Raw genomic sequence first — 12,628 nt, forward strand, 5'->3', positions numbered from 1 at the left:
GCTCTTTATGCGTGTGGCTTTTCTGAAGTATTTCAGAAAACAACATCAGATACGAAGGGTCAGTGAGTCTGTCCAAAGCAATAATGTGCCTGAAGAACCTCACCAAGATGCAGTAAGACTCTTCTCCTTGTTGTGTTTTTTGGATTAGGACTGTGGTAGATAACCATTTTTACTTCTTATTCACATTATAACATTGAATAATGGGTTTCTGCTTTTTTATATCAGTCTGACCTCTGTTGGGACTCCAGAGCTGTGTGCTGTAGCTTCCAGTCTGGCTCACTGTCCCCTCATACAGGATGTTGGGTAAGAGGAAAAATGAAGATACGATTGTAAATAGTGTTATAAACACATAAGGGTGAAAGGATGAGTGTGCTGTATAATGGAAATAATTGTTGTGCCTGTGGAAGAATTAAAATGCCATGTCATGTCTCTTGCATTTATTGGATCCATCTAATAGAGAATTCAACAAGGAGAAGCAAAGTACATAAATATGATTGTTTCTAATTTGGTATATGAGGCCTGTGAGACTTAATGTTTGGAGGTTATTGCTTGTCTCAAAATGTCACACACACTCTGGCTCTTTCTCTTTGTCTTTAGTTTGGGATGGAATAACTGTGGGGATAACGTGGCAGAGGAGCTGGCCAGAGTCATGCCGCTCTGTCATAGGCTGAGTGTTATAGAGTAAGTTTAAAAAAACACACACAGACACACACTTAACAGAGTTATTGTTTTGTTTTTTATTATTCTTCCTTCTTTCTTGAAGTTGATCTCAATACTTCATTATATATATATTTTTTTAAGTTATTTAAGATGAGTTTTCTCTGAAGTAAATCTGACAGCAGCAGGATGATTGGTTGATAGTGGATGAATTCTGTTTGGGTAATTACTTACAATTGTATAAAGAAACGCCCATAATCATCAGGGACACAGGAAGAGATGTGAAAAAGAGATAGAGAAAGAAATATGCTCCAATGATTATGTAATGAATGAAAATATGAAACAGTTTGTTTAACTGTTTTAACTGTGTCTCACTTTCTATGAATTTTTACAAACCAAAAATAATTCATGGATTAAAAGAGGAAATTATCAGAAAGTTCTTTAATGAGAAACAGTCATAAGTCCTGAACACAGTTGTTTTAAAATTAAGTAAAACTTTACCACCTCATTTTGGTTTATTAGGTAATCAATGTTTAAAGGACCAACATGTAACTCAGACACCTAGTGTTTAAAATGGGTACTGCAGTCCAAATACAAAACATTGTAGAGCGCTGTCTCCCCGCACCCCTCCTCTCTAGAGTGGATGCACATGTTTGCTGCCATGTACCAGCTCTGCTTCAATCTGTAAACCTTTCTGTGTTCTAACCTCTCTCTATTTTCCAAAAGCATCTCCAATATCGATCCTAGTTGGAGCTTATTAGAAACGTGCAGAGGCTTTTTAGGTCAGGTACAATCACTTCTATCTGAACCACTTCTCCTTCGCTGCAACACCTGTTGGTTTGACCTGATAACTGCTCTCATATCTGACAAACAGAGGGGCTTCCAAAACAGCCGTGTGGGGGGGTGCCTTAAAAGCACTTCCTTCTCTGGTCCAAACAAATCCAGAGCATTCAGGAGCAGAATCTAAAGTTAGAAGGAGGACATACTGGCTGCTGCATTGTTGTCAGAGAAGCCAGGACTTCAACATAGCATGTTTCCTTAATGTCTGATCATATAGTAAGCTCACTTTATCATTTAATTCAGTAGATATCTTACATACTGGTTCTTTCGTTTTCTTTAAAAGTTCTTTATTACAATCAATCAAATGTAGGTTTAGGTCACAGAGTTCCTCCTTAATTTTGTAAGAAACACTCTCACACATGAGAGAAAATAAAGCATTTTTATGATTCTTTTCTTCCAGTCTGGAGTCAAATAGTGTGAGTGTTACTGGAGCAGAAGCCCTGTTTGAAGCCTTACAGTCGTGTCCTGCTCTGCAGCTCATCAGGTAAACTCTTTCAGACACCTGTGGATGTGTTATAAGCTACAACACCTACTACACACCCTGTAGTTCTTCTTTAGTCTACAGTGTTTACATGTACAATGTGTTCAGTGTTACATGAGGGATATTTAATGTCCTGTTGCTGTGTTTTACAGGCTGTGGAGGAACAAGATCACTCCCAGTGAAGCACAGAGTCTTAGTCTTCAGGACAGGAGGCTGAACTTCTCATCCATGTGATCTGTATTACATCCTCTTAATAACAATGTGCAGGTGAATCACTTCCACCACTCATTCATGCTCCAGCCTCTAAGTGAGTTAGAATAAGTTGTCCTTCAGTATAACCATAAAACATTATTATGAATGATCTTACAGAAAAAGCCTGAATGGTGTTCATGATAACTACTGCAGATGATGTTACTCAAGAGTAAACGACTATTGTGAGGTCTGTAATAGAACAAAGGTCATTTGGTTTGACTGTTTATATGTACAAAGTTGCCTGTTCACATGCCTGTTGAAATGCATTGATCATTTTAAAAGCTGTTTAATGGGACTATCTCACTCAGGTGAAAAGTGGAATGTCTTTAATGTATTTATACAAAACTTTGCACTAATTGGCCTCTAGTTTCACTGCTGTAATCTGGCAGATCAGATGACAGTGTGACCCACTTCTATGACTGATGTTGTTATAATGTGTAGGTATTTAGTACATGAAACGTGCAAATGTTGAGCGTAAAAAGTGTTGACAGAAAGCTGGCAGACACCACCCCTCTCCGTTTTCTGCATCCAGATAGGAGCCAGAATCTTATATCATATGCTCACTGTTAAGTCCCTACAACATCATGTGTTACCTTATGATTTCATACATTTATACTAAATTTACTTCGTACAGTATGTTATAGAGAAGTTTATTGTGATTGAGTGATACTATAAGTTATTTGGAGACTACAAATGATCAAAACAAGCCCCAAAATCGATCTGCACCTGATTGAAATGATGAAAACTCAGATCAGAGTGAAGTGAGTGAGCTGAAACAAAGCAGATAGAAGTAATAAAATACAGAACTACAAATTAATTCAACCTTTGTTTATACTCCAGAGAGCATTAAGGAGGTAGCCTCATTTACAATGATAGAGAGTCATTCCAGGATTAGAGGACAATTAAAAGGAAAAAGGAAATACTAGACGGTAAGAAAATGTCAAAAATTTACTGAAATGAGTTCTAAAGAGAGCTCGAAAAAATAATACAATAAATACAACACTTTTGTAAAACAGTTACAAACGGAGGTTTAATATTAGGTTTCAAAATTGCCCAAAAGGTCAAAGTTAATTTCCCTCAAGGAGATGTTGATCGAGGAGATAATGCTCCAGGACTTAATTTTATATTCATGATTTATGAATATTATACTAGTGTATGGGGTTTCACAGCTGCTTTTGGTGAAACAAACACAAAAGGATAATCGACTGGTATGCATATGGAAGTGTTTTATGTTGAATTAGCCAGACTAGATATCTGAGCCTGTATGAGACTCTTTTTATGTTTTAGATGATAAAATGTGTTCATTTTGGGAGCTGCATGTAAGTATGATGCATCTCTCTGAAGACGGGTGGATTTCAGTGGTCAAGTGGAACGTTGAGAGTTAGCAGATAGCAGGAATAACCCACATAGCTCATTCTGCCTCATAGACCCACCTCTATAGTCTCTCTTCACGCTGTCACTGTTACTCCTGCCAACACGCACCGCAGTGGACCTAGAGGCCAATGTATCAAGAATTCCCAGATAGAGTGACATTCTATGCAGACTCTACTTCGCGGAGTCACTTTGCACTGTTTAGTGTTTACAATAATGAGAGACCACAAGAGTGAAAACACAACAAACTACACACACACAGCAAAGGAAGACAAGGGGGACTCCCCTCCCAGGTTGTGGTCTCTTATCAGGTTTGCATATTTATCTCTGCTGTTCTCATGGAAGAAGTCATCAAATTATTCTTTTTAAGTTATCGATTTTAGCTGTGTTTCTAAGTTTCCTGAATTTAATTATGTTTTTGTTTTTTTAACAAGATCTGGTACACTGTAATCTCTGCAAGGACTACGTATCGTACGCAGAGATGTTTTGTGGTTCTGTTTTTGTGGCTAATTTATTTTTCAGTTTTGACTTTTAACAGTTTGTGTCTGAGTTTTGTTTTGTACTTTAAATGTTCTTTTCCTAACACCACTGACTTCTCGTTTAAAATGAAGTGCAACACATGAGTAGAAGTTCATCGGGTTTGTTGGATTAAACTTTAAGTTCTGAGAGTAGATCGTTTCCCTTTTTCCCTTCAACATCAACAAGGACTTTATTCTTACTGATGCCAACAAGAGCAGCTGAAGTGAACTAACAGCTGTGTCTGAAGACGGTCACAGTGCTGCCATTCATACTGTAAATTCATCTGGCACCCCCTTGTGGTTGAGATTAGTAGTGCAAATACAGTAGACAGCAGATCCAGTTCCTTTAGTGTATTTGGGATTCACAGGTGCAAATGAATACATGTCACATTAACCACAGTAATCTGGTGTAATGTCTGGTTGTCTGTGACTGAAACCACTGCACAACACAAATGTTTCAATAAAGTTGTTTTCTTGTATCTGACCAAAAAAGGTAAGATAATACTTTATTGATTTGCAGAGGGGAAATTTGGGCCTTGCACAAACGCAAAGTAGATAAGAATAGATATAAACAGAATAGACAAGATAAATAGAAATAAAATAAGAGGTAAACACGACTGGTTTACAAATGTGTAAATAGAAGTATACTGGACAATAAGGACAGTCTGTGCAGTCAATGGCAAGCTAAAGTGATGTTTCTAAGTGACAGGGTGTGATTCATAGCAACATGTTATGTAGACCCCAGGTAGCAGTTTAACATACATTTTGAAATCCCAGTGCTTGCTGTGCAGTGGTATGATATACCGTAACTATTTATGTTTCTGACAGCACAGGACTTTATTTAACTTAACGCACTTTTCTGTGCTGTGTCTGAATTGTTTCAGCCTCTGGCTCAGTGTGGTTGGAGTACCTGCTTTTCTCTTGAGTTGTGGATTTTCTGTGTTTCTGATGTTATCTTTTGTGTACCCGTTGTGTGTCTTGATGCTTTCTGAAGATCTAATTTCCTTCAGGATAATAATAATAATAAAGTTGAAGTTTAACTCTAGCTATTAAAATTCACATTTACCACTTTTTTCCACTAGGTTATTTAAAAAAGGGAAACATATTTTTACCCACAAAATGTAGGCTATTAAGTGCCAAAGCTACTTTAAGGTAGAATGTAATAATCAACACCTTTCATTAATCACTTTTTTTCTGTGCCTCTTTTAACACATTTTGATTTTTAAACCAGTGATAATATGGAAGAAAAAACTTTCCACCTGAGGTAAAGTAAAGCCATTAAATGGCTTGAAACTGAAAAGGCCCAACTAGGGACCTGAGTTGGAAATTAGCAATAGCTGTATACTCTTTATGCAGCACATCAGTTTCATGCTTTGTATTGAAACTATGTTAAATTGCGTTGTCCCTATATTAAATATATCAATTCAATTCAAATGTAATACCTGTGTTAGCCACAAGAGAGTGCTAGATGAATGATCCATTTCCCATGTTAGACGTTACAAAACATAGGCCTACTAAAGAAAGGCAGGCCTACATAATGTAAAATGTGATCTTCTGAAAATAAAAAAAAATCACATAGGGTGTGATGATGGTCAAACAACATATGTAAATATTATGTAAGTAGGCCTACACAGGGTAGGTATACAATTCAAGTATCTGACAGCTGGCTCTAACTCGTCAAACGGAAGTGCTATGCATCTGCTTGACAATGCTGCATTTATTTTGTAAGTGAACTCGCTGTACTTCCGGTCGGGATTTAAATGCAGCTGGCTTTACGACGCTCCATCCATCAAGCCGCGCTGCAAAGGCAGAGAGAGCAGAGTCCAGGTGGCTTCAAGGATGATTTACGTCCATACACTGTTGCGCCTCGCAGAATATTCGGGATGAAAATGACACAAGCAACTTCAGTTTCCACTTTTTTGTAGAAAAAAAAAAAATACATTTTCGGATTTTACTACTCCTCATCGTGCGGTGTAGCCTATTACATTTTGTATTCAACTAAAAGCGGAGAAGTTGGACGTCATCTTCTAAGGTGAGAGTGACATTAGTTGTGACGGTTTTATGTCTTTAATTGTCATGTGATAAGATTAGACATTTAGTTATTTTTGTTAGAACAATAGTGAGGGGCTACCAAGACAAACTCAGTTTTCAAAATGTCACTGCAGCCACAACGTGCTGGATAATGAGGTTAAAAACAGGAAAAGGAGGTTGTTAAGGATGTGGCATTTGACCAAAACAACACGCGGGTCAAACATCAGAGGTGTTTTTGAGTGCATGTGAAGGGAGTTTTTGTTTGACTGTTTTGACCTGTTTCCTGGCTGTGGGGCTGCTTGCTTTAAGAGCATTGACATATTTGACAGTTATTGGAAAATGTTTAAGCTTCACAGAAGTGTTCATCCTGGTGCATTGTAACAGCCCATGTAAGCTGTGTAAGAAGTGTCTACTATATGGTGCAAACTGAGAGTTTGTGTCTCTTATTTGTATGAACTCAGTGTGAAAGTACAAACAGTAATGTAGTCCAAACTCATCAGCCAGGAGTCAAATAAAAAATGTAAAGCCAGTCACAACAAACTTTTGGTCCCCTCTGAATGACTGAGTAAATGAATGAAGATATTGCACTGGCATTTTCAGCACATCAACACTAGCAGTGTGACATCACAGGAGCAGAGGGGGGTGGGGGGGAGCACACATTAGTATCTTAGCAACAGACAGCATCCTTCTACTTTGCCGCTTTGACAACAAAACCACCTTTATGGAGACAAGGTACCGTGCTGTTTATTTGTCATTAAAGCGTCATGTCTAAGAACAACATGTTACCAACATGCTCAGACTCAACATGTGAAGATAGAAATGTGTGGGTTTATTTATGTCTTTTTCTCACCTCTTTGCCCGAGGCTTACATTCAATAGGTGCTGTGGTTGCTATGTAAGTGTGTGTGTGTGTGTGTGTGTGTGTGTGTGTTATTGTATCATAATGTTCAGTACTGATATCGTTAGTACTTCCTGGGGGCAGCTAAAGACCTACCCAAGGGCTATTCTGCATTTCCAAGGCCGAGCTCACAATCAGCATGCAGTTTATTGCTCTGTGTTATTCCTCTTTAGAGGGTTTTTGTTTTAACCCCTTAAGCATCAGTAGTTCTATGAATCTGGATTCAGTGGAGTTGTAAAACCTACTTTAAGAGTGATTTATTAGTAAGTTGCCTCTTGTCTATTCCTTTAATTTTCTTTTTAATGTTCCCTGTGAAAAAAGCTCAAATATAAAATTATCTTTGCGCATTGTATCGTAATTACCTTCCTCTGAGTACTACTGATATCTCGAGGGATTTGCTCACTCCGCCTGACAACAGATACAAAAAAATGACGTGTTAACACACACATGCTCCTTTGAAGTGAAAGGTAGCCTACATCAAACCCCTAACAAGAAAATAGATCCTGGACACCAGCCATCATCCTGTCATATTTACATCATAATTATCCATCATGTATGGAGCAGTGCAGCTCGTTACACAGTAACAGTATGATGTAGGAGGATACTTTGGCCTGATGCTGACCAGTGACAGGCCTTTGATTATGGCAAGTAAGCTTAATGTGATTTTTCACACTTAAATATAATATAAATCAAGTATATCCTCTGAAAATAACTCTGTGAGTCATGACTGTCTACAATGGGTGTAACACCCGAGTCCCACTGTCTGTGATGTTTTCAGAGTTTTCAGAGTCCTATCTTCACTTTGTTTACATCGCCCGGATGGCCGGCTGACTCCTCCCCTCGTGTATAAAAGTTAACATACTGTACTCACTGCTTAACTGTGTTTCTAGATCACGCTCATTTCAGGTAAATTTACATGCAGTGTGAAGATACGAGCAAAATAAAGATCGCTAGCATTAGCATGCTAACACAACAATGCAGCGCGAGTTGTTTTGGTTTCATGCTGGTGCTCATGCTGGATCAAAAAATCACATATAAGGCCTTTTAACATTGTAAGTGAATCCTGGTCCTTTGGACATTCACAGTATAGTTTCTAGGTAGTTCAATCAGGAGATATGAGTGAATTAAGGAAACTATTTGTTACAATGAATAACAAGGAAATGTGACTTGACAGAAACACTTTGGTGCTTGGACTCTATGGGGTGGGTAATTTTTTTGGAGAATGTACAGAATAACCCCCCCCCCATGGAGTCCAGATCACTGGTGGTGGTGAAGCTGATGACTTGATGAGACCAGATGGGTGAAGAATTGATGGATGATGATTCTGCGACCAAGGCAGGCGGTGACGGGGAGGTGGAGGGGCGCACAAAACATCAACATGAAGGAACTAAAGGCAGAGAAAGAATAATTCTTAAAAGGGGAGTAGAACGATGATAGGTTGAAAATGAGGGCGCATCGCCATGTGATTGGTTAGATGAGTACCACTGAAGAGACAGCTGATTATCCAATGACAGCGGAAACTTGAGTGAGCGTTCAAGAAGGGAAGAATGAGAAAGACAGCAATTATAAAGTCTTCCTGACTGAACTTACACTAGAGCTTCATTTTACAAAACAAGTCAATGCCCAGACTACAAATCTATGTTGTAATAGCCCTTCAGTCCACTTTTTAGTATATCAAGTTTTCCTTTCAGTTTCAGGTGAACTCCTGACTTTATATACAGTAACATCATCAGGTTTAAATGTGAGTATATACAGTACCTCAACAAAAGGAATTGGTGCAGGTGTAATTATTCACAATAGTAATAACTACATGTTTTTTTTTAAATGCTAAATTACATTGTTTCTGTTAAATGTGAGAATTGCAGTTGTTTAAGTTGAATATAAAACTGAACTATATGTTTCAGGGTTTCAGACCTTTCACACATGAGTTTAATGTTATCACCTTTTGAGCATTTCTCACTTCACACTGTGTCGTCTTCTGTTGATAAGCAGTGATTTTAGAAAATAATTGGCATTGTATCAATGTTGAAATGTTTCCTGTAAACAGCTCTAATACTTTAAACCTATAAAACAATGACATTCATCCTTCATTGTTTTTTATGGATGCTGCTTAAAAGTTTTGGCATGCCTAAGACTTAGTCTCAGATTCTTGACATATTGAATCATTTACCTGAGAAAGATAAGCATGTTTGCATATTTATGCATGCAGCTTTAAAGCAGTAACGTGACAGGTGTAGTTTCACAGAGCTTTTAGCATGGCTGTGGTTTTAGCTGGTGACCATAGTAGAAAGTAGAAACCACCTGTGACTAGGCGAGATTAAAAAAGGCATGAAGTTTGTAGTCATGGTGATCTACATGGTTAATGGTAAATGATTTCTTCAATATAATCAAAAAGGTTATTAATGATTATTCCAATGATCAAGTAACGTAGGCCTACCTTCTTTTAAATTATATTTCTGTTGTCTTTAACACATTTATACTCAAACTAAGGAATTGTCTCTATTCTTCAGAGTACTTTCAGCCAGCAGAACTAAAAATCCAAATGTGTGTATCTCTACTGTTCATAGATTTAAAGGCCAGACAATTTCAGCCAGGAAACAGCCAATGTGGGAGGCTGTGTGGGATGCACTGAAACTAAATTGTATTTAAATTATTTCTCTGTCTTTTTTTTTTTGCTCAAGGGTGAATATCTTTGACCTCAGACCATGGCCTACACTCTGGGCTCGGCCACCGACGGCCAGACGCGCAGTGTTGCACCTCAGCACTGCGTCACTCGGGTGGAGCTGTCTGTCACTGCATCCAGCCTGCTGGACCGAGATGTAGCCTCCAAGTCGGACCCGTTCTGTGTTCTCTTCCATGAGGTGGAGGGTAACTGGGTGGAGGTAAGGTTGGAGAGATGGGGGGGTTGTATGCTGTTTTTTTCTAAACAAAACAGGAAGGATGAGGATAAAATGTCAGAATGAGGAGAACAGGGAGATCATAGATTATTGCCCAGACAACAAGGAGTCAAACACATGTCTGGTGCCTCTCATGCTGAGCAGAGAGGTGAAGTGGAGAGGATAAATGGGAGCCAGAAGTAAAAATACTCTCACATTTGTCAAAGTGTTGGAGGTGCTTTCAAGGTAACATCGACAGAGCTGGCGCTTTCAACAGAGGAGGGAGCAGAGGATATTGTTTGCTTGTTGTGTAAGTTTGCAGAAAGTGTATTCTGTGAACGAGATCCAAACTCATGCCGTCTTGACCATCTGCAATGTGCCCCAGCATACCCAGCCCAGTAGGATGTTGTAACATCTCTTAGTGTGACATTCTAATCCTGGAAACTGAAATCTTTTTTAACACAAACATTGAGGTCTTTGTGTTTTTGTCTACTGGCTCGGTTTCTAGCTGGGATGCTCACTGTGGGGGATCGCATGTTCTGTCCGTGTCTGCTGTGAAATTTCACACTGAAATCAGTTAATACTAAAGAAATGGCTTCAATTAGTGGGTCCACTCAAGGAGGCGAGGTTAATCTGAGTGAATGCTCCATGAAGAGCTGAATTTTGGACTACTCTGACACATGAATTCACGCTGATATTTGAGGGGACAGAAAGTCAATAATGAAGGCAGCTTTCATAACCTCCTCTGATACAGCTTTTGTTTACATTTGAGGAAAAAAACATCTAATCTGGCCACCAAATTTAGGGAATGGGGTCCGATGAGGATAGCGCTCCTTTATGGATTACTAAATTAAAGCCTTCCCTGAGGAAATTAGTTGGGAAAAAAGAGTAGTATAAGTGCTACACATTTTTTTAGAAAGAGTTCAAACTTTTAGATTAGGTTTTTTTGTTGTGTTAGTTTTGTGGTATTATTCAGGTTCAGATTCTCTTTATTGTCCCACAAGTGGAACTTGTTTTTCAACAGGAGCACAGAGAAGACGCCAGAAACAAAGGACAACATCAACAGTAAAATCAGATTCAATAAAAGCAGAACTTGAAGTCGAATACATAAAGATAACACAAACACACAAACTTCAACAATATAATCAGTCAAGAGCTCATAACATGTGATGAAAATGCACGATTGATTGGACAACACTTTGGTCAACTGTTGTTTAAAATGTGCTTTAAAAAATTAATTTGGAAAGGATCCAAATAGTAAAGAAGTAAAAGCGCTCCAGTTTAGAAAATCAAGGTCGATACTGATGCAGTTTTTTGAAATAACAGTGTTGCTGATTGCTGTTTCCAGTACCCATTGTGTTTTTTTTCACGACTTCTTCATAATTCTTTTTGTCGGTTTTTTAAATGAGCTTTGAGATTTGATGTATTTTAGATTGAACATATTTTACAATCTGCATGTCTCATCTTTCCAGGAGACGATGTAAGACTCCCACACCGCTGTTCATGTTTGCCAATAAAACACAAGACAAATGAGCATGTCCAACAAAATAACTTATTCTCCTCTATATACAAAAACTTGACTCTAAATCAGGAGTTAGGTATACAAGCTTGCCAGCGTTAACTTGATGTGACACAACAGACAAATGTCAGCTACTTACATCAGTGCATGCCACATCAGTGCATGCAACGAGCTGATGTTAGTCAACATGGCTGAGCAGACCGTTGCATCCCTACAAAGAACCGTACACATTAGTGTTAAATTCATTGTGTTTGAAAAAGTTTCATTTAAGCGCTTAAAGCAAAACAGGTGTTCAAGTTGTACACTGAAACTTTTGGTACTAGGTTAAAAAATTACAGGGCAATATTCCAGTGTTTTTAAGAGGTTTGTTGAACGCTAAGCTAATTAATGGGAGAATCTTGCTGACTGAGTAGTGCGAGCCATAACCAGGACTGACACTGCAAGCTTTCTTCCCATTATGCATGGATGATTTTTTCTTTGTGGTGTGGCAACTGTTTTTTGGGCATTTGATAGACCGACATGTTATCAAGGCTTTATTAAACCTGTGGCCCAACATGTGCTCGAGCTACTATCGAAGAATAAGCCATGATATAATAATCCAAGATGAATAAGCACATTAAAATCAGAACCAGAAATTTTAAAGGGGACATATTATGATAAATCCTCTTCTACAGTGTTTTTGAACATATATTTGGGTAACCTGAGTGTCTACTGAACCACAAAATGTGAAATAAACCCATCCAGTCCTTTGTTTGTGGTCTGCATAAGTCTTACAACACAGAGAAAAATGCTCTGTTTCTAATGTGCTCTCCTTGTGATGTCACAAGTGGGATTCTGGTAAAAAAATCCCCTCCCCCTCCCCTGATATCTCCACCCATGGACTCCACCCCCAATCTAGAACAAAACATTTGCGCAGGTCCGCCATTTTTATTCTCGCTACAGAGGAGTGATGTCTACTGGGAAAACTCAGGGGGGGCTCTTTACATTTAAAGAGACACACACACCAAAACGGAGCGTTCTGAGAGAGCTGGTTTATACAGGGTCACAAACCTCCTCTGGTGCTTGATTCATGTTATATTTTGACCAAAGCACAGCACAGATGTTTCATTTAGACCAGAGGGGACTGTTTGAAAAGGTGGAGAAGGGGGATAATATGTCCACTTTAAACTAAAATTATCTGGAACAT

General features: G+C 38.5%; 2 protein-coding genes across 3 annotated transcripts in view; both read left to right on the plus strand.

The window, feature by feature from the left end:
• nlrc5 (NLR family, CARD domain containing 5) overlaps nucleotides 1-4,272 on the plus strand; it is a 47,434-nt gene extending 43,162 nt beyond the window's left edge. Inside the window, exons 51-55 of the mRNA XM_061036900.1 lie at nucleotides 29-112; nucleotides 226-303; nucleotides 598-681; nucleotides 1,898-1,981; nucleotides 2,131-4,272. Of these exons, the coding sequence (XP_060892883.1) occupies nucleotides 29-112; nucleotides 226-303; nucleotides 598-681; nucleotides 1,898-1,981; nucleotides 2,131-2,212 (412 nt within the window). The 3' untranslated portion in view covers nucleotides 2,213-4,272. The remainder of the gene's footprint in view (nucleotides 1-28; nucleotides 113-225; nucleotides 304-597; nucleotides 682-1,897; nucleotides 1,982-2,130) is intronic.
• Nucleotides 4,273-5,878: 1,606 nt separating this feature from the next.
• Nucleotides 5,879-12,628, plus strand: part of cpne2 (copine II) — a 62,037-nt gene continuing 55,287 nt past the window's right edge. The window contains exons 1-2 of one of the 2 annotated variants that reach the window (XM_061036895.1): nucleotides 5,879-6,151; nucleotides 9,729-9,929. In XM_061036895.1, coding sequence (XP_060892878.1) covers nucleotides 9,753-9,929 — 177 coding nt within the window. In that variant the 5' untranslated portion in view covers nucleotides 5,879-6,151; nucleotides 9,729-9,752. Of the gene's footprint in view, nucleotides 6,152-6,813; nucleotides 6,883-9,728; nucleotides 9,930-12,628 lie in introns of those variants that run through there. The other variant, XM_061036896.1, reaches the window with a different exon arrangement.

This window comes from Labrus mixtus, chromosome 4 (genome assembly GCF_963584025.1).
Source record: "Labrus mixtus chromosome 4, fLabMix1.1, whole genome shotgun sequence".
Lineage (NCBI taxonomy): Eukaryota > Metazoa > Chordata > Actinopteri > Labriformes > Labridae > Labrus > Labrus mixtus.